The 22065-nt window shown below is 45.0% G+C and overlaps 1 protein-coding gene across 2 annotated transcripts; it reads left to right on the forward strand.

The window, feature by feature from the left end:
* The first annotated feature begins 178 nt into the window (after positions 1-178).
* On the forward strand, positions 179-21591 carry LOC144141065 (torsin-1A-like). 2 transcript variants are annotated; one of them, XM_077672585.1, is made up of 5 exons: positions 179-309; positions 5461-5726; positions 7101-7276; positions 10972-11096; positions 16998-21591. In XM_077672585.1, the coding sequence occupies exons 1-5, from the start codon at positions 225-227 to the stop codon at positions 17258-17260; spliced, it is 915 nt and encodes a 304-aa protein (XP_077528711.1). In that variant the 5' UTR covers positions 179-224; the 3' UTR covers positions 17261-21591. The 2 variants fall into 2 exon arrangements, with proteins under 2 accessions (XP_077528711.1, XP_077528702.1); XM_077672576.1 differs by lacking the exon at positions 179-309 and adding an exon at positions 316-651.
* The last annotated feature ends 474 nt before the right edge of the window (positions 21592-22065 follow it).

The raw sequence follows: 22065 nt of genomic DNA on the forward strand, positions 1-22065 counted from the left end.
AGTAACGTTCGTATTGAAAATTAGCATAAAAACATTTATATTTTTATTGCAAGAACTATTGCTGCCTTAAGTGTGGCGGATATTACTCTTTTATGAGCTCAGCTACCTGCTCAGCTACCACGCGAGCCATCTCGATGTCACGTTCTCTGCCTGTCGCGAACTCTTTGCATTGTTAATGACAGAGAAAGGTTTGAAGAAACCTTCCGGGAAGTTTTACTGCAAGAATGTGGGCTACAGTAAGCGCAGAGAAACTTCGTCACACTCTCCGCGCCGTCCAAAACCTAAGAAAACGGCTGACAACGCTGGGCAGTAGGTGTCGTTATCAAGTTTCGTTTTTCAACATGGCTGCTTCCTAGCCCGTGCGGACGCCGTTAAGGTTGAATCGATAGTTCTTTTCGCCAGTGTATCGAGTTTCGACAAGTTTCACCACCACGATGAAATTTCACCACGAACCGTCTGTATATATGTCTGTTGCGTGCATCTGGTTTAGTCTAGTATGGCCCTGCGAAAGCCTAGAACCCGTATCAGTATCTACCGTATTAGCAGTAGGCGGTGCTCTTGGTCTCTCGATGATGTACGCCGGGTGGAACGCCGTTAAATGTAAAACCTCCGAATGCTGCGCGTCTCCTTGGGTGACGGACAACATCAAGGGTACGGCTGGTTTGCGATCACCCCGCATATGCGTTTATGTGCGTGTACTGACGGCCATGTTTATGCTCAAGTTGGATCTCGGCTTCGTTGGCGTTATCGCGACTCCTATTTAAGGAAACGTGCTCTCAGGCGCAGCGTTTATTTACTATTTCGGCGCACTTGACTGTGTTATTATTTGATGGTTAGCTCTCGCGCAAGGAGTCGCTTGAGGAAGTCTCGTGCACTTCCCTGAGACAGCCTTACGCAAGTCGGATTCTCTTCATGTATACGTTGAGTACGCGTGATTTTGCCTTAGTTTGTTAAAATGTTTCTACTTTTTGAGAATGAAAAGCGGCATGGTAAAATTTAGGAAATGGCCGCGCTTACACAGCACGAACGCTGCTGTGCTGCTGTCGTCATTCGAATACTCGCGGGGACTCCACTCAACATACTAGTTACTACAGGCAGTGAATAGAATTGAAAAAGCACTATAATTGTAGGCCAAGTTGCTGGTGGAAAATATAGCTTCGAGGAATGTGAAAATATTTCTCGTGCCTGGCGTTTTTGCCTTCTGTGTAATTGAAAATTAGCCACTCAAAACATGGAATGTGTCTGTTCGTGAATTAAACGCAAGGCGTAGATAGGCCCCTTCGTTTCAGCGCGCATTCGATGCTACAGTGATTTTAATTGATGCTACGCTGTCGCCAGCCGATTAGCATTTTCGTTTGCAACGCGCCCACGTTGAATGTCATGTTGTCAAATGCGTCAGATTGATGCATAAACTTGAAACAATTGAACCCTTTATTCAAACGTTTGAGAATTAATCTTGACAGTTTGCAGCAGCCTGCTGGATGTATACATGTGTGTGTGTGATTCTGGGCAGTTGGTTGATCGATTATTCATCTTTATAAAATAATTATTTTTAGCGAGTTAATTAGTTGAACTCACATGAGCCAAGTAGTCCAAGCGTGCTTTTATAAGCTTGTGCGCGCATTTCTCTGGGGGGCATTCCCGTGTTCAAGTAGTCGGAGTTACACCGCAGCAGGATATGTTGGCTGGAATCATGCTCAGAGGGAATTTATTGATGAAAACTGCAAACTTTCAGTTGTTGCAAGAAGTGCAGGAAGGTGGCTGATAAAAATATAATTTTTTGTATGCAAGCATAAAGTTAAGCACAACCTAAAAAAATTTCAGACTCAGATTTGCAAGTGATGCCTTTTTCTCCTAGGATGAGCTGTAATGTGCTAGTTTTCTCATCTAAGCAGTTTCAAGGTGTTGCTTTTCTTGCTTACTTCTTAGCGTATCTTTAGGATTTCTGTTCCATAAAAACATTCTGCTTTGTTCTCTTCACAGCCAAATGCACAGGAGTTTCATTCTTGGCAATGTTGCCTGGCTTTGCACCTTATACATAGCTTGCACTGATGTCACTGTAGCTGCCATGTAGAAGCACTGCATGCACGGTGGAAGGCTGTGACCATATCTGCCGCTCTTATCTTGAACAGGGCTGAGAAAGCGGAAAGAAGTGCACCAGAAAGGGCAGTGGTGATGTCACATGCGAGCAATGCATTCAGGCATCGCTGACCTTTAAGTTAAACTGTAAAGTTATCTTATTCCGTTGTACTTGGAATTTAAACTGCCAGCTAATACCCTTGCTACACTAGCGTCGGAGTGTCATTTGAACCAAATGTGATTTGACTCAAATGCGAAGTTGTGCTGCTCTACTGGGTTTTGAAATGCCATTCGAGCCAAATGAGCACCCAGAGAGACATTTGGGCTCTGAAATGCCATTTCTAGCACTCTCGCGCACAACGTTCCAAGTCAGCATAAACAAATACATTACTGGTGTACCTAAAACAAACAAAATATATTTAATTGTGGGACTTTGTTTACTTCTTGTTAACTTATCGTGATATCAAGACGTAATAACTCCTTACTCTCAGCACCAGTGCCAGCAAGCGACAAACCAGTTTGGCCAGACAGCACAAAAAACTCGATTGCAATTCAGAAGTAAGCAAAAACCGTGTCAAAGCTTATGTTACTGATAATATGATATCATTTTAATGCCAAAGGCTGCCGCTAAATTTGATTGTGGCATTATTGTGTAAAAACAGAACTCGACAGCAGCAATGCCACGCAGCACGGCGAGCAATTGTTAAAGCTTTCAAATGCCATCGAAATTGTAGTGGAGCACGGCGGATTCTGAATGGCATTCGAAGCACCCCATTTGAGTCAAATGACATTCAGTTTATATAACATACGGACCCTAGTGTAGCTGAGGTATAAATGAAGGCTCCACATGCAGAGGTGACTCTTGAGTTATTTTTATCAATTGAAATTCTTGTTTTATTGGTGCTTTGGACAGGAATCAAAATGGTGCTGCTGATGAAGTGACTTCTGGGAGTAGGGATCTCTTGTTTTTCCACCAGGCGTGGCACTGCACAACTCCAGTGGCATGCTTGGAGCTGATAGCCGGCCGGCAACATGAGCGATTTTGTGTTGCTGCTCAGTCTACATCCTGTGGTTTCCTTAACGAGCTTCCGCCCCTTGTTCCTCCCACCACAATGCCTGTCCTTAGCCAAGAGAGCGACAAGCTGTCGCCCACACTACGTAATACACTGCCGCCGGTCCTCCCCATAACTGCCAATTGTCTCATCACTTGCTTCTGGCCGGCGAGCGATGCAACAAATGGCAGTTATGGGGCGGACCGGCGACATACGTAGTGTGGGCGACAGCTTGTCGCTCCACTAGCCCACCCCATCCACTGAGTTAAGTTTGTTGCATCGCTCGCCAAAATCGCTTCATGTGGTTACCCCTTAACAAGGACTCACCTGATCACATTCCTATGGGACTTACTAATTTATGACCCACGGGCCTAAAAAAGCATCATGCACCAATATAAAAAAGTTCTACAAATCCATCAAAATGCTCCTAACTTCCCAGTTTGCTTCTTTAGAAATGTTGCACATCTTTACTGAAATAAAAAATAAACGAGAAATGCATTTTAGTTTATCTAGTCATCATTAGATGGTGCTAGCAGTCTTCCATGCGAGTTTTATTTTAATTTTTTTTTTTTTTTTCAGTTCAGAAGTGACATATTTCTGAAATAAGCAAACTAGGCCATTCGGAGCATTTTCATGGATCTGCAGAACTTTTCGTATTGGTGCACAGTGGGTTTTAAGCCCGTGTGTCATGAAGGAGTAAGTCTGATAGGAATGTTAACAGGTGAGTCCCCCTTAATTGCACTTACCTGGGCACTGCACAAAAATGGCACAGAAGTTGAATTGCGATATTATAGAAAAAGCATTCCCTGTTTTGACTACTGGCATACATGCAGTATGCTATTGCCTGTCATTTTCTCATCTTCCCCTGCCAACATAATATGGGACTGCCTTAGTAAGCAATGAATATTCCCTTTGTAGCTGTAATAATGTTAGCTGACATGTCTTGTAGAAGTCTGTGTGTCTTGGTGTTATTTTTGTTAGCCCTTTCAATTTTTCTTTAAGCGTGATTGCAACACAATGCAGCAGGCAAGCTCTGCCCCGAGCAACACACCTTTGGTTGCTCTTTTGTCTTGTTTTTGCAGTCAACTAGAAACATGGCTGCATCTGACCAGAGCAGCGCCTTTTCTAGCTGGATCATCAGCATTTTACTGCAGCTGTATCTGTTTTCAATGTAGGCTATTTGCCTTGTGGCTTTTGCAGCTGAACCAAGGCTTCTGCTGGCAACGTTATGTGGTCTAGCTTACCCGTGCGTGTTACCTCACCAGTAGCACACTCCTTTCTCGTAGTTCTTGTACAAGGGGCTGGCCAGAAAGCAGCGAGGGAAAATTTATTGCTGGCCTGTGACAATTGGACATCCTGTCTTCATGTAACGTGGCACCTTTCAGCATTGCGGCTCTGCAGCTTTGTTCTTGCTCAAGTGTGAATACAAACTCTGTGCTCCTATCGCTTGCACTAAGTGCCTAAACAAGTGCCTACCACTTCCACTAACTGCCTAAACATGCCAGGCTGGCACAGGAATTTAAACTCATCCCTTTTAAGCTTTTCACCAAGGAAGCGCTTCACAGGTGTCACACAGCAGGCAGATTCTTGTAATCATCACCTGTGATAGCTGCACTGATCATTGACAGTGGCTAATGGATGTGTGCTTTCTTACTACTAGTGTGATGCTTGGTATTCTGCGTTGCAGCCTTTTTATCAATTCGGTGTTGGCAAAAGCCCTGGGCATGGTTTTTGTGGAAAAACACTGTTGATGGCGAATCTAAAGCCCTCATCAGTTAGCTGGCTGATTCCCATCACAGCTTTCCTGACACAGCATAGGCTGTGTGAAATAGACTATAGAAATGCAACACGCTTTGTGTGCAGCATTTTTATGCTTGCATCAGAATTTCGTGCTTTGCTGGTTTGCTCATGTTAGCGTCATTCAATTGCTGTAACATAACAGGTAACAGCATTGTTGTTACACATTTACTTAAAAGCACGCAGCATAGCTGGTAGTGCCAAGGGTGACTGTTGTTACACCCAGTATGTTGTCCTAACCTGCGTTCGGACAACATACTGAGAGGGCATCGAGCGAAAGAAGGAATAGGGAAGCTGTGTGTTTCTCCACTCTCTACACCAGTGTGCAGTTAGCCTGTCTTGACCCCGTCTTGGAAAGACAGAGGGGTTGGCCCCTTTTGGATGCCTAGCGAGTGCGCCTTCTAAGGTTTTCGTTCCTCACTAGGAACCAGTTGGACAGAAAGGAATTGCACTAGCAGGATTTAAGTATTTGCGTGTGCCGAAGCGAGAGAAAGGGAGGAGGAAATGTGCCTCCTGGCCGGTCGTGGTGCAGGCCTGGACAACACGCTGAAGCTGCGGCTGCACGGGCAGCCCCTGGTGCACCGGGCCATCGTGCGTGCCCTGAAGGACCACTTCCAGAACCCGGCGCCCAAGAAGGCCCTGGTGCTGTCCTTCCACGGCTGGACAGGGGGCGGCAAGAACTACGCCAGCTCCATGATTGCCGAGGCCCTCTACAAGGAGGGCATGAACAGCAAGTACGTCAGCCTGTACGTCTCCACCAAGCACTTCCCCCACCAGGACGAGGTGCCCAAGTACAGGGTGAGTGGCTCTTTCTGCAAGGTTCAGCTGAGACCACGGTGTGAGATGTATACTTCTAAGGGTGGACACAAAAGGCTGTCAAATAAGTCGGTGGCGCCACGGGTGGATCTTCCATTGAAAGGCTATCTGGTGGCAGGACTCCTAACTTTGCAGCGTCCTAGACTTCACATGGCATCACCAATGACTAGCAAGGTGATTCACAAGCACCAGAGGCATGCATGTGAAGAAATGCGGTTTGTGTGAGCTCACCGTGTGAGCTGACACAACACAAGCTTAACGCATGATTTTACTGCAGTGCTAAAACAGCAGCGAGAGTGCGGGCCTCGTAAGTTCTTATAAACCTGCACTGAAGCTCCTCTGAACATTAAGCACTGGCAGTTACTTCAGCAACATCGCTTTGTCTCCGCTGCTTCATGCGTAACTTACCCAAGTTGTGCAACGTCAATGACGACGAAAAAACATCAGCGTACTCGCCACTAGTTTAATTCATTCCAGCGATGCAGCTACCTTCCTTAAATTTCGTGGTGCTGTTCCACCATCGTTTGCGAGTACGCACCTCTTCCACATTAAATAGTACTTCCCCTCCAAGCTCCGAAAAGTACCATTTCGCACAACCGGACTCTCAGAGAAATGTCGACTGCAAGTACCATTATTGCCTACGGGTGATTGCTACAGAGCACACATTCATTCGTTTAGGATCGCAGGGAATGGTAAATAATGTCACTTTTTTTACCAGCTGTGCATAGCAGCATTGCAGTCCTGTATAAAGCGTTTCCACGCCATTTTTTTGTTGCGCAAGCATGATATCTCACTTCGGTGAGTGTTCAATGGCTACCACGGCATACATTCACATCAGTATAGTGTTTTATATCTTCTTTTGATTGTTACCGACTCAAAACACCTGCCCAGAACATGCTGAAACACTGCGGAAAGCGCAAATGCTTTCGCACGGCTTTCTCCAAATTATCGTCTGCTCCGCCCACTGGTGGAATCGGCCAAGTTGCGGCGAGCAGATGACCGGTTACGACAGCGGCCAAGAAGGCCTGACTAGGAGCCGTAAAGATCCAAACACATCCAAGTGGCTGGTGCTTAGGCAGCTTCTTTTCTCTTGCGCTGGAGGGCGCTGCAGTCAATGGTCTCAGCGGCGTCTGTTTGGCGACTTTATTAGAACAACGTGTAAACGTTTGTTTTACAGACTGCTTCCTCACGCAAAAGTATATCTTACACCGTGGCTGCCCATTGTGTTGGGTAATGGTGTGGGAGAAGGGAGCCCTGTCAGTGGGAAAGGTAGAAGGGGAGGTCGTTTTCTTGCCTTGTGCATGCTGCGTAATGCTGGGTTTTCCCTTCTTACTGTGCGTCTCTTCACTTGTGTAGAAAACACTGCAGAAGGAGATTGAGGCCAAGGTGAAGGAGTGCGGCCGGTCGTTGTTCATCTTCGACGAAATCGACAAGATGCCGAACGGCCTCATAGACATCATCAAGCCCTACCTCGACTTCCACGAGAAGCTGGATGAAGTCGATTACCGAAAGTCGGTCTTCATTTTCCTCAGGTGGGCACACGGCCACTACCCCATGCTTGCAAGAGAGCTGGTTTAAAGTTAATCCTCGGTTAAAAAAATCAGATTATGTTACGTAGTTCTTCTTAAAATGACAAATTTAATACCACTTAAAATCGTCCCACAATACCTTTGTTTTGCTTTGTCTGTAATCGGAAGATAATTACCTATCCTAAGTGTGTACTCTGCGGGATGAAAGTTTTGGATGTCGCAACGGCACCGCCCAGCAGTGGATCATCCGGTGCCCACATCGACTCCCTGCACATTTGTCACTTCTTCGCTCTCGTATACCTGTCAAATTTCTGACTTCTGCAAGATGCACTGCCCAATGCAGGGATGGGCACAAGGTAACGCTTCCCTAGTCCGAGTGGCTGTGGCATGATCACATCCTGCTGGACAAATGTGCTCTGCCGTATAAAAAAAAACCCTGCTGAATTTGTGAGGGGCCCGTGGCTAGCCCACTGTGCGCTTTTTTTTTGTTGTTGTTGTTGTTGTTGTTGTTGTTGTTGTTGTTGGAAATGTAGTATTTTTTGTTTCGTCTCTACGCTGATACCATGGTGCTGCTACTTTTGGTGTTTGCCATAACTGGAGGACGAATGGCATAGCGATTGGACTGTTCCACTAAGTAAAGTAAAAGTAACATTGGAACACTTGTGAATGATCAAGAAACATGTGCCTGAAAGGCCCACTCAGTGATGCAAATCGCGATCCTTTAGCAAATGCGTACGGCGAGATGGGGAAAGCACTTCTGTCCCGCCATCCCAGCAGAGGCATCACTGCACAAGTCAGTGCCACGCTAACTCCAGCAGGCCGTTGCTGCAGATGACCATTTCACTGGCTGGCTGCCTGCTGAGAATGGTTGGCTGTGCTTCTTTAAAGGGACCTGCTTTTTATTTGGATGACAATTCAGTTATGTTCTTTGGTCATTCGACACTAGATACTAATTCCAGTCTTGTTTTTAATTTAAATTCGTGCAATGGGTACGATCACATGGTCATCTTCCTTTTCATTATGGGGAAATAGCGGAGGTGGCACAACCATGCTCACCGAACAATAGTAGCTAGATATACCTTATCAGGACATGAAAAGAGAAGCATAGAGAAAAAAATGACTTCTTTTTGCATCCTGATAACGTGGTCACACTCAAGCTGCCCTTGTCAGCTCTCCAGATTAGAATGCCCAGCTGATGAGGGTTTGCTAAAGTTTATCTTTTTTTTTTAATCTGTGGTGTTCCCTTTTTTGTATTATGGGACATTAAATTTTTTTGCTATGAGATAAACACAAGTGTGGAGCTGGCCCAATGGCAAGGAGGAAAGGAACTCCCCAAAAGCACCTTCCTCTTGCCGCTTGGCCGCACATTCCTGGAGCAGCGTAGAAACCCTGTCGCCACGATCGGCGAACACCAGTGTAGGTTTTTGAACTTCGAAATACTTCAAGAATTTATTTGAAATTTTTGAATATGCTATCCGATTCGAAGTTGGATCAAATATTGTATCATTCGCTTTGATATTCAAAAGTTTCGAATATTCGCACCTTCGTAAAAAGCCTTGTCAGAAATGGCAGTGAAGACGGCATGAGCACGAGCAAGATCCCGGCAAAACGATCAAGATTAGAGAGCAAGTATATACAGTCCAACCCACTTATAACCATACCGGTTATAACAATATACTGGATGTAACAATAAACAGTCGTGGCACCATCGATTTTGGTATATGTTATATGGTAAAATAAACCGCTTATTACAATGGTCATTTTTCTTATAGTTGGTTATAACAGCTGAGCCTGACAGTATGAGCCTACGTAAAATATAGTATTTGGAGATCTGTGAGAGATCATGTGTGCATTTTGTGTAACCAGGCATAGCTTTAAGCATGAAATAAGTTGCGGCATCTTCCATCTTTCCAGCACTCAGAAAAAGTTGGTGCCTTTTATGTAGCCACCCTATCTCTAAAGGAAGAGACCTCCTGACTGCTCCTCTTATCTCCCGCTGTCAGCCAGCCCAGGAAATAAGAGAGGCAGGGGAACCTCTTGATCACTGTCTAGATTAAAGTAAAGTTACAACGGGGTAAAGTCTACTGTTACCAGTGTTAAAAAAGGCAGAAAACAACGCCACTTTAGTGCCATGCAATCTGCTAATCGTTAAATAAGAAAGAAAAAGTCAAGCATTTGATGCGGAGATTCGCTCCTTACGTGAAAGACGGTGGTCTTTCCTAAGGGCCCTGTGGAATGTCTTGTCACATAGCTAAGTCATGGCCGGCCAAGCAGTCACATTTCCATTTTATAAGTATTGGGTGGCAACCACTACATGCTTACAAAAGTAACTTTTTCTGCCCAACCCTGCTATAACAATTGCTGGGTATAACAATGACTTTTTTTGTGACACTTTGGTATTGTTATAAGTGGGTTAGACTGTATGGAAGGACAAGACACACCAATGGTAGTCACTGTTTGCTGCTTAAAAAAACAGCACACACTTGAAACACATCTCGCAAGCACAAGAAAACAAGTGCGCATGCTGACTAGGCTAACAGTCCTTTCAGTGTTCTAGATCTCGATAGTGTGTCCCACCCGTAAAACAGAAATACGCTATTCTTGAAATTGCGCACCATGAATCCGGCGCACTCTTTCTCAGGTGGGGTAATATCTTCACTCACCCAAGTTTTAAGTTACGTGACAGTGGTTTCTAGGGAACATCTCTTAACTCGCATTACCAACTGGCCCCGCTGTTAGGGGTCTCGCCGTCATTTGCAAGACGATGACTGGCTGCAGGGCGCCCTAAAGTGTAAAAGGTCAAATCATTGCATGCATATATCTTTTGCATGCAAACTCACGTATATCATGTCACCGGTCATTTACTTGACTTTCTGGGAGCGCTCCTTTTTTTAATTTTTTAAGCTTTGGCCCTATACGCCACTTTACCCTGCAAAACACAATTAAAAATTTTTGGAAGCTTTGGCACTCTTTGACCTCGTCGGTTTTGCTCCAGTAAAGGTTGCTTGTCACCTAACTAAGCGTGTTCAGCCATTGTTCAGTCATTTCAAACAAGCGTTCCCACTTTCTGTACATATTGACCTTCAGGCCTTTTTCCGCACTTCGACCGCTGTCTAGGAAATAATTTGTCATGCTTATCTGGCTTTGCATGCTGTTGTACTTAATTCTACTGGCAAAAAGTTTGCGTTTGTTTTCACGGTAATCGTTGTAATGGGTTAATTAGCTTCTTTTCAGTTACCTCAAGGGTGTGTATGTGTGTGTGTGCATTTTTTTACTTTTCAAACAACCCTAAATTCGTAACGAAGACAGGTTTATTTCATTATGGTTGCATTATTTTTTTTTAGCCATATAATTGCCAAAAAGCCCAGACGGAAAAGATAAATGAATAAGAATGTCATACAATAGCATGCAAACTTTGTGGAGGGTGGTTACCGTGCAAACCTTCCTGCAGCTGCGCAGCACCCTGGGTTGTTTTTTCAGCTGTTCAGCGCCTGCCGCTTCAGTGCACAGTTCATTAAAAAAAAAAAAAAAGAAACTTTAAATTAATCGAGTACCCTTCACAATAGCTTTGGCATATTCATCCCTTCTCCTCTACTGAAAAAGAGTAAAAATGGTTAACATTTGCTTTGATTGCGTATTTGTTGCCGTTGGCAAGCAGGAGCATTGAGGCTTGCACGCTGTGCCTCGATGAATTGCAGCAACACTGCCGGGGATGTGATTGCACGGGCCACCCTGGATGCCTGGAAGGACGGCATCGATCGCAGCAAGGTCAGGCTGAATGACATGGAGAAGGTCATCGAGCTGGGGAGCTTCAATGAGAAAGGTACGTTGGCATTGGGAGCAGCTGGTGCATACTGTTCTGTTTGTTTTTAGCCGGCAGCGCAACTAACTTGTTTGCTAAAAGTGCCGCAAGCTCTACTGTAGCTCTGCCATTCTGCCCTGAACCACTGCTGCTGCGTTGTGCTTCAGCATGTTGCTATCATACCAATGCGACCCTGAAAAAGTGTTTGGGAATGCGTGTGTGTGACAGCATGAACATAAGCACACACTACATTGCAGAATACTAGCTATTGCTGTCCAGAACCATTTATTTCGTGGCGTTCTTGGGGGATAGCGAATGTTGCGTCTCAGACAGAGAGCTCACTAACTATACTTTGAGCTAAAACTGGATGATTGAAATGTGAAGCTTCTGTTTTCTCTTGGATCTAATTTTTTTTTTTTTTGCCAATAATGGCAAGAGTAATTTTATTTTCTTGAGATATGACATGGGGTGTAAGGGCATGCATTGCTGGGCTTTGTAAAACAGCCTTCTCATACCTGAGCCGTGTCACTTTTAATGAAAATAAGTGTCAGTTTGATTATATAAATTTGGCAAAATAATGTTCCTTGTGTTGAAAAAGCCTTACTCAATAAATTTATTTGTGAAAGAAAATAATTTGTCTTGGTAGCCTACGGCTCTCTTGAATGGGAAAATGCCACCCAATTTTCTTTTCCTTATTATCGACTTCAATTGACATTTCCTTCTCCTCCTCCTCCTCTCGGGAACTGCAAAAAACCAACAGGACCATGTGGCAACACTAATGTCCACCGTTTGTGTGCCCCCTGCTTTCGTACACAGCTGCAGTGTTGTGTGAAAAGCCAGCTTAAAGTGCGTGCTATGCGGAGAAGTTGAGTGTGTGCGCTGCGCAGTAAAGCCACCTTTTTGCATTGCCAGCAGGGTTTGGCACAAAGGAGAAAGCGATGACGAAATTTTGCACGGGGTTTCACAGACCACCTGACATGCTCTTGCGAGCCCCTTGAAGAGCATGCCCAACCCTAATTAGTAAGGGCAGAAAGTTGGGCTGGTTAGTAGCATGATACTGTTGGCATAATGTTGTGTGCCATCTTTCAACACTAACATTGTCCCCGGTACCTAAGTACTAGCAGCCTCATCAGATGCTGGTGCAAAGCCTGTGGGATATTTTGCACTTCTTGAACTATACATATCCCCCATGGCTTGCAGCTTTTGCTGGTGCCATATTTTAACAAGACCACGGTTTTTTTTATGCTGCATTCGACATTGTTAAACCTCGCCAATCAGAGCCAACTTTTCCTTTAGTGAAGGCATTTTATGTTCACCCTGCAAAAAATTGTTGGAGAAGGGAGCTTTGGAAAGTCAGGATTTGTTTCAAGGATATGGTAGCCGCAGGCAATGTGGCCAGACGGCAGTTGGAAGCAGCGTCAGCTCTGCTATACATTACAGCCATGTTGCGTGTCGTTTTATCATTCATTTTTGTTTGGAGACCACATTCTGAGTTGTGTCCATTTCAGAAAAGTCCATTTCGCACCTATTTCAATTGCGACGTAGTTGCATTTGGGAGGCCTCTGACCTATGGCATGCACAGTAACCAACATCCTGCCTTGGTTATGCTGAGCCGCATCTGGGTTGTCCACTTTCAGCCAGTCAGGGCTCGCTCGAAATGGACACTTTGAAACGGACATGACATGGACAAAACCGAGAATTCTGCCCCTGGATTAAGATTTGCCCCTGTTCTGTTAACCATTCCGGAACAACTATGTCCACCCACAACTGGACCAACAAGCCGCAGCAGGTGAACTCAAAATGGAATTCGAAGGCTTTGAAAGACGTTGATAACACAGCATGTGAACGAAAGTTTTCAAACTTCTTTGAATGAAATGCAAGTTTGAACCATCAGAAGTGGACCATGCTGATACATACAAATCTCTAACGATATCACATTTAAAACAAAAAAACACCTCTATTCTTCTTTATTGGTAAAAGTGACTGGAGGTAATTATTTTAAAAGTTAATTACTTCATCCTAACTAGAAAACTTTTGTCTGCTGAACAATAAACCGAGCAATAATTTTATTTCAGTGTGAACTTGCAAACTGAATATTCTTTAAGCATAGTAATCAATAAGTAAACAAGATATACAGTCGAACACGGATATATCGAACTCCAAGGGGATCGCGAATGAGTTCGATATATAAAAAATTCGATATAAAAAAATATGGGCTCTGAGACCTCACCTATGGCGGACGATCACTTACCGATCGTCGCATTCAAGAATGACAACTAATTCCGCACTCACGACGTAACAGGACGCTTTATTTCCGTGAAAAAAAATCGCTGATCTTGGCCTGCTTCTTCGTCCAGGAATTGAAATTAAAGACGCTGGTCTCGATCTTCTCGAGGCTGCACAACTAGAAAATTCCAGCAGTACGCTGCGCCTTCGCACACCATGCACAACACGCACGCAAAAGAACAGCGCGCACGTACCACAATAACCTTGAAGGTAACAATTACAATTCCAAGGCTCTCTGAACGGACTCCAACAAAGCGCTCGCGATGGTCATCTCCGAGAGAAACAGTGATCTCCGAAAGGTGCGGGACAACTCGCCAAACAGCACCAACAGCAGCAAAATGCAAAAGAAGGAGGAGGCCGCCAGCGCCTTCGTTCCCTCTTCCCTTTCCCGAGACGACATCGGGGGAAGACAGACCCAGAGAGAGAGAAAAAAAAAACTCTTTTTCGGCAAGCCGAGGAACGTACGCAGCCGCAAAAAAAAAAAAAAAAAAAAAAGAACGTGCGTCGTCGGGGCATCCCTACCTCGTCACATTTTCCGAGCGTTCGGACTTGTGTGCCTAGAGCAATTTAGCATACCGGGCTCCGTCCGCTAACGCTACGGCGGCCGGTAGCGGGGCCCGACTGGGCAAGCGCAAATTCGTTCCGGTTGGGGGAATTAGTTCCGCGAGCCAGTCTTCGCCATGCCCGCGCATTCCTCCACATCCTCCTCAACCTCAATCGGGGGTGCAGCGACCGCCGAAGAGCACTTTCCAGCTCGCGCGGCGTTCGATATACCCAATGTCGGGGAAAATACGGTTCGATATAAACGTACGAATTCCTATACTTTTGCACAGAATTTCCAAGGGGATAATTTATGAGTTCGATATAGGCAATAATTCGATATACCCGTGTTCGATATATCCGTGTTCGACTGTACAGCTTAAAATAACATGAAACCTGCTGTGGCAAGAAACAAAAGGGAAATGTGATGTGAAAAAGCAGCTGTAACATTTTGAAGCTCTGAACCTGTTTTGCATGGTGACTAGTACCTTCAAATAGAGCAAGTTTTTACTTTAGTAATTCACCTTCAATGATTTAATGTTTTCTTTAAAATCTGCATTTCATTAGTTGTGAAACCTTCAGTTTATAAACTGTGAGTAGCAACACTGCTGCCTTAATGGTTGTCAAGACTCAACACCTACATAAGTAGCTGCCCTAGAATTTTAAAGTAACCCCTCTCTCCCTCACCACTCCCTCCCCTCTTCAGCCTTCCTCAGTTTGAAGGTTACAATGCCCAGACTCTCCTCCCTCTCACCACCCCTTGACTCCCTCCACCCTCTGTGGTTGGAAGGTCAAACTGACCACGGGAAAATGATTACACAGGGAAAAAAAACGACAGACCAAAAAGTTGCTTTTGACAGTATTTGGTGTGCCCTTGTCGAGTCACTTTAACGAAACAACAGTGTAAAAGTTGTTTCATTTTTTAGAACTGCTAAGCAAATAGAACTTTCGACAAAGAAAAGATTTTACTGTTCTATTTTGCTAGGCCTCGCTGTGTAATACAGTTTTACTTTGTTTAGCTATTTAATTTACTGAAAATCTCCCTTTGGTGGAGTGTCTCCTGCTGGACCCAATTAGCTGGTCCCCATTTTACCGCTGCTGAAACGCTGGAATTTTTTTACTGCTTCCGAATTCTCAAGCTCGCTTTCACCCCTGTTTGAGTCAAAATTCAGTGTGGTAATGTTGATTGTAGTAGCACCTTATCTTGTAGGTGTGAAACGGTCTGGCCAGTTACTATGCAGAATCAGTATCATCAAAACCTTCAAATTTCTAAGGTTCTTATTGTATGGAATCTCTCGCTTTGCCAGCCAGAAATTCACCGTGTAGTAAGAAAAAACACCTGTTCCACAAGGACCATTACTACGTCAGTTGCCCACTGTATAAAGCCACTCGTTGTGCTTGCCTTCCATTCATGTCGATTTCGAACTTTCAGCAAAAAGGAGGGACAAAGGAGGTGTGTAGCTTAGAAGAAGCACGTCTTAAAGGGGCCAGGAAGACAAAATGAAGGTACTATTTGCTTGTACGATTGATGTCCGCCGACCAAAACCACCACCAGGAAGGATGGCCGTGCGATTGTAGTGGGGCCTCTAGTTTCATTTGAGCATATCACGTGAATGCTAATGTGCAGTTAACACACTAATAACTGTTGTTTGGTACTCGCCTGTTACGGTCGCTTGCTACATCGTGTAACATACAGTTTGAAAGTTTTTCAATATTTCTTGATGTTTTTTTTTTTGTTTTTTTCGTTTAAAAAACTACTTTCAGAGCTGGGATTGAGTTGAGTGAGTTACCAAAGGCTAGTTCTTTCCAATTAAAGAAGGCTGTATTTTGTCATCATGGCTTCTTTAAAGATGAGAATGGCTTAGATACACACAATTCTTTTTAAATGATGTAAATACTTTGGCTTGTTATTGACAAAGCCCTTGCTCTCTCTGGATGTTCTTCTACAATTACACTGTAGCCATTTGTTAATTGCCTCATTGCTACACAATCGTATTTTTTTTATTTAAACACCATCGGTTCCAGCTGCAAGCCGGTTGATTCGGTTGGAATCAGCTGATTGCTCACATTAGTATAATAGTGTTGCAAATTGAGTGCATAAAATTAGAGGGCAATTCACCACCCTTTCTTCTGTTTTTTCATGAATAATTTACTTGGCTAAGTTCGTGTAAAATTGGAACGGTCTTTTCTGGTGAGGCAATCTTCAATTCAGAGTTGTCATGATGGCAGCTTATTATTTAGATACCCTGCCCTAGAATTTGGATTAAGATATCCATTTGAAAATTTTGCTCTCAATGGTGGCTGTTCCAACAGATAACCACTTATAACCAAGTGTGTATGCCTAGTGCAGTTCCAATGCATTTGACATCAAACATTAGCTTTCCTTATTCCAAGCCACATTTAGGAGGAAATCCCATAACCTGGAGCAGTGAAAGGCTCCGATTCTGCAAGTAATGTGTATCGTAGACTCCGTAATTATTTGCTTTTTAATTGACATCGTTAACTCTTTCCTGACATGTAAAACTGTTGCACATTTCCAATGAAATGATCATTTGATCTGACCTCCCTACTTTTTTTTTCACTGTAATAAATAATTTTGTTTAGAAATCGACAAGGCCATTTGAGACACTTCTGCAGACACAGAAAATTTCGTTTCATATGCGCAGTACATCGCTTTGTGTCTGCACCGTTGGATTAGCAGTGGCTGGGTGTGAATTTTGTGACCATGTAAGGAACTTGTGACTTGTATTGGCGTCTACGAGATTCCATCAGAGGTGCAAAGGAACCTGACTCTGAAGCGGTAGATTCCTGCAGTAGTTCTCACTGGCTTTCTTCAAAGCCAACAAGCAGGTACCATCACTGGTACATTCAGTGAAAGCGGCAGCTTTGAGTAGTGTCGGAGAATGAATTCAATGAAAGCACAAACAGTGTGCAATAAGATCACTGCACTGAGCAGCCTACAGGCATTGACGTGGCTTCAATTATTGTCAAAGACAGCTTCTGGCGGTTTTTGTCGCGTGTGCCATTCTTTCGATCTCAGAGTGGGGAGGGAAACGAAGAGGCCTCAGTGTTCCTCCTCCCTTCTCTCCCCTCCAGGAGGGCTCTACCGTGCCGACATTGTGCAGAAGAACCTGATCGACGTGTTTGTGCCCTTCTTGCCCCTCGAGCGGAAGCAGATCATGGCCTGCATCCGGGATGAGTTCAAGCGCCGCAGCCGGGCAGCCACCGAGAAGCTCATCGAGGACATTGCCAACGAGCTGGACTACATCCCCACCGAGTACGCCCTCTACTCTTCCACAGGCTGCAAGAAGATTCACCAGAAAGTAGCCCAGCACCTGGGCTTCTCTGAGAAGATCTGATCACCCTGGTATGCACCCACGTTGACTAGCTGCTCGCGCCATTTTTGAGCAGCCTGACCGTCTGGGGCACCACCAGTGCCTGGCATTCGTCGGGTCTCCTTGGTGGGGCAGCCAGGGCTAGTTCAGCGCTGCCTTCCCCACATGCACTGGTGTCACCGATGCACGCAGCTACCAGGAAGGAAGCGTGAGCAGGACTCATGATGAGCGAATGGGGGCGCTGCCGTTGCAAGGTGAACAGAGCAGGGTGCCTGTCACTGCTTGCCCACTATAAGGGAGTGGCGAATGGGTATGCATTAAAAGTGCTGGCTGGAGCCATCGCTACCAGTGCACTCTGCATTTGCACAGGAGCAAGGTCATGCGGGTGCACTGCAGAGCAAGGTTGAGCCGACGTGTAGTGTGTGTCCGAGTGCCAAGTTTAGCAAGTGGCTGCATGCTGGTGTAAGCATTATACCAGTGAGATTTCTGAATATTTTGGTCACTGGTGCGAAAAAGGACCGGGCGGTAGCACAGTGTTGCCGCCTCCTCCTCTCTCCCATCTTTTCGACCGACTAACAGCTCAACCGCAGTGCTTGTGCTTCGAACGATAGGTTGTGAACTGCAGGTATTGGGGCTTCTCGTTTTGTCTATGCGCGATGGCGGGAGGGGTTAAAACACTAGCATCTACACCACACCTTTCGCTACAAGGCAAGCAGAGACGGAGCTATGAAGAATTCGATTCACGTATTGTGTTTATTGCATCATTTTGTGCTTATCACCCAACTGAGAACTTGTCATTGCGACGTAAATTTGTGCTGCTGGTTGATTAAGCACAGGCGGAGCAAGTAGCCCTTTAATAACCTCAGTCTCGCTGCATTGCTGCCATTCCCCAGGGTGAATGAGAAGCAACTGGCAGCCCGCAGGGGTGGAAAAAGAACATTATAAATGTGATAGAGCTGTTGGCTTTTAGTCTGCAGAGCAGCAGTGCAAAGTTTTGGAACTGTGTGGCACAGTTGTTCTTCCTTCTTGTCATGCATGTGTGCGTGTCCAGTAAAGACCCGGTAAAGCTTTAGGCAATTTGACAGCAGATTGTGCTAGGTGTACCCCAAGGATATGGCTCAACAGTGCTTCTATTGTTTGCTGTACCACATGTACTTAATGGGTGCCATTTGCTACTACACGAGAGGCTGTTCTCAGTTGGTCAACTCTCGTGCTCGCCTCAGGGGGAACAGCAGTGTGTCGAAGCGTGGATTTCTGTCAAGGTGATCAATGTTTTAGTACACATCAAAGTCCCCAGTGGGGCCTGGGTCGCCCCTTTGTCTACTATATATAGTTGAAATTTATTAATTATTGTGTGTCGACCATTGTCCAAGGCAGTGGTTTTCAAATGGAGGGCGGCAAAGGCAGCTCACACAGTGCCGATTTTTTACTGAAGTGTATAGTGCCTGAATGTGAATGCAGGGTTCGCACAGGTCCTGGAAAACCTTGAAAACCCTTGAATTTAGAAGTGCCTATTTCAAGGCCTTGAAAGTCCTGGAATTTTTAAATGGTCCTTGAAAACCCTTGATTTTCCTGGAGAGAATTCGATGTCCCTGTCTTTTCACGAGAATTCAAAGTGTTTTGTCGTGGATTTTAGGTGTTAACAAATGTAAAGAAACACTGCAACAATCAAATTTCAGTGTATTGCGTGAAACTGCAACAAGTTTGGGGAATTTTCATTACGAGGCAACATTGCGAGCAGGCACTTCTCAATCCAATCCAGTGAAAGCCGGCTTGTGTTCTCTATCTTGTCTAGTCTGTGGACGCTCGCTCATTGCATCTTTGCTGTGCCGCCTCATACGCTCCATCTGCGTTTGCTTTTACGTGCAAATGGCAGACGTGTGCATAGTTTTTCCTGCCTTGCAGCAACACTCGCCGATTTAATTTCATCTGATACCATTGCTGACAAAGCAAGAGATGCGGGCGGGATTTTGAAATAAGACAGCCTGATCAAAACAAGAAAAAAGAAAAACACCAATCATGAAATAAAAAAAGGTGGGGGAGCATTCGTGAACCCGTTAGCACTTATCTAAATGTGCACTAATGTGCTTAGGTATTGTGCAATAAAAAATCTTTTGCATTGTGTTGAGAAAGTTATAAATAATCCCAGATAAAACATCAGATTGGGACCTTGAAAATGTGTTTTCTGGTCCTTGAAAGTCCTTGAATTTTTGCTTTTGAAGCCTGTACGAACCCTGTGAATGCATGCTTCAAATCTCTCTTGTTGTTAGCTTCAATCTGGTACCATCGAGCGAGAGATAAGGGAAAGCAGTTTTCCTTGAAGTCCCATTTGGTACAGAATTTAAGGGCGGCAAGAAGGAAGGATGTCTGCATGGCAGTTTCTACAACTGCAGTATCTGCGTTATATGGCGCTTTGAAAGAAGCGACAAACTTCTAGAAGAAAATGCTGCACATGGGTTCACGTGGTGCAATGTGACTGCGGTGCGAATCCCTGCAATCCAGGGATTTTCACCTACTGGCTAGCATCAGCTTAAAAGCAGGAATTATTACACTTGCATCCTTAGCCAGGCTACAAACTGAGGAGGCCTCCTTTCCCGCATTGCAAGCAGTGGTGTTTTTTGAAGCTCCAAAGAATCCTCTCTTTTTTTGTGACAAGCGCTGTGCCACAATTATTGTACACTAACACCACTCAGTACAGAGCCATTTCAAGCCCATGCAAAGCTTGGTTGGGTTATGTTGATCGAGTGAGCTTTTGCCCCCAACTTCCAAGAAACACAATCTTCTCCAGTCTGAAGAGGTGCCCAGGGATAGACTGTTTCTGAACAAAGCGTACTCAAGGGTCTATACGAACCCTGCTGGCATTTCTCCAGGCTGTGTACCAATATGTTTGTGTTCCCACACAATGCCAAAGCTGGGGAAAAAAATGCATTGGCACTACCTTGAGCGTCAACACTGGCCCACCCTACTTCCTTTTACAAGTCCCCGATACTTGTCACGTGTAATGTTTGTTAACTCAATTTCTTTGCAGACTGTGCAGAACAGAAAGAATTGGCACAGGTAGAGTCCTGTGTCAGCGACCTACTGCTGTATTATTGTCTTTTTTTGAAACTTTACCCCAAGAAAAATATGTACCAACTGCCCATCCCTACTAAAAGTCGTTTTCAGAAGCTTCGGCTGGTTTTCAGTGATCGAATGGAAGGAGTAAATAACTTCCTTCATGCTACTGTGAATTACAACTCGTGGGCATTTTAATGGACAAATCTGCACCCTGGGAGCAATTCTGATGCTCTTGCTTACCCACAGGAATCGAAGTTGGCATCGCACATACGACAGGTCACCCTAGTTCAAACACCTTAGGCCAAGCTGAAATTTCAGGTGATGTGGACCATAGGGTAAATGCGAGAGTAAATGCCGAAAAGACAGTGCCATAGGCACTCGCCCCATATTGTGTCCAGAAAAGACGGTGTTGTTCAGTGGGCAAACAAGTAAACCATACGGCTGCCATACCCAGCAATGAGCGCAGCACAGCCCAAAGCTTTGGCACACCCAGGTGGCATGGACACTGCAAGTGTCCCCCCATCCCATGCCTCTTCATCAGCTGCTAAGAGACTTGGGCTGCACAACAGCGTGTGCTGTGCACAATGCTGCCCCCACCCGCACTTGGTGAGGAGCAGGAGAAGCAGAGCTTTATTTAACGGTGAAGACGAGCTGGTTCGTGGGCAGGCTCCCTAGTCCAGGGCTCCGTCTTTGCCCATTCAGTGAGATTAAGCGCACAGTGCTTCTTTCCCCCTTCCACACACCACCCTTGAAAATGAGGAAGCATGTATCATACAGCAGTGTGTGCTTCAATTCAGCACCAAGCCGTTTCAATGAACAGTCTGGAGCAAGTCCACACACTAAGGCCTAATTTTTCAGCCAAAGTCCCCAAACAAAGCTACCGTATTTTTAAAAACTTAGCCACATGTATAACCACGGTTTGATGACAGAGCACAAGTACCTCCTGCAGCAGGGTGCGTTTAAAGTTTGTTTTTCTGTGAGGATGTTTTAGCATGCAGCTTCCTTTTATGCCTTCAATGTTCTACTGCTCAATGCAATCTGGCAACCACCCTTCTTTTCAACAGCGGTGAGGAATGTCTTTGGAACGTTTAGCTGCCAGATCTCCTTTTTGTAGGCAGGTCCAAATTTACCGTCATTTCCAGCTGCTCAGCAGGCGGAACCTTGGGCAATAAAGGACAGTTTCAAGCCAATGTAGGTACTACTTGCAAATTAGGCTTTTAAAAAGCATGGACACTTAGTCGCCTCTAGCTTCAGGAGGCACCACAAAAAATAAGCACTTTGCTCAAGGAGTCTGTACCTAGTCATCACGAAGAAGAACTGAATAGAATTCAGAGGACGAGTCATGCAGAGCACAAGCCCATTTGCCTCCTCTTTCGGATGCGAAAGCATTAAAACGGCCCCTTGAGTCGAAAAAGCCGGCCATTGGCCAATGTCTGCAGCGGCTCCGAATGCCCATTGGCTGCGATTTGTTCACAACTTGTAAAAAGTGCCTGGGTGTAGCCCCCACCCTCCAACTCCAAAATGAAAGCGGCATGCTTTCCATGTTGCACAGGCATCAATGTGAATACATGTGCCTTGCACTATCTCCATAGTTTCGAAAGTATGGTGTAATTGATGATGCCAAAGCAGTGTCAAGAATGATTTTACAAGTGTCTTACTCAGCGTGGAGATTGCTCTTTTGAGCTTTCCTAGGAATGTTTTAAAAGGATGTTGTGTCTGACAGTTTTGTCTTGATCATGTCAAGTGAATGATGGAGCAGTGCTGTCATTTTT

This window comes from Haemaphysalis longicornis, unplaced genomic scaffold (assembly GCF_048455015.1).
Source record: "Haemaphysalis longicornis isolate Haplotype H1 unplaced genomic scaffold, Haemaphysalis longicornis Haplotype H1 scaffold_1, whole genome shotgun sequence".
Classification (NCBI taxonomy): Eukaryota; Metazoa; Arthropoda; class Arachnida; order Ixodida; family Ixodidae; genus Haemaphysalis; species Haemaphysalis longicornis.

Bases quoted from the DNA above. Each gene is read 5' to 3' on its own strand.
- LOC144141065 (XM_077672576.1), top strand. From the start codon at position 435: ATGAAATTTCACCACGAACCGTCTGTATATATGTCTGTTGCGTGCATC. The intron at 652-5,460 runs GTACGGCTGGTT...GTCGTGGTGCAG, and splicing joins GGTGACGGACAACATCAAGG to GCCTGGACAACACGCTGAAG. The intron at 5,727-7,100 runs GTGAGTGGCTCT...TCACTTGTGTAG, and splicing joins ACGAGGTGCCCAAGTACAGG to AAAACACTGCAGAAGGAGAT.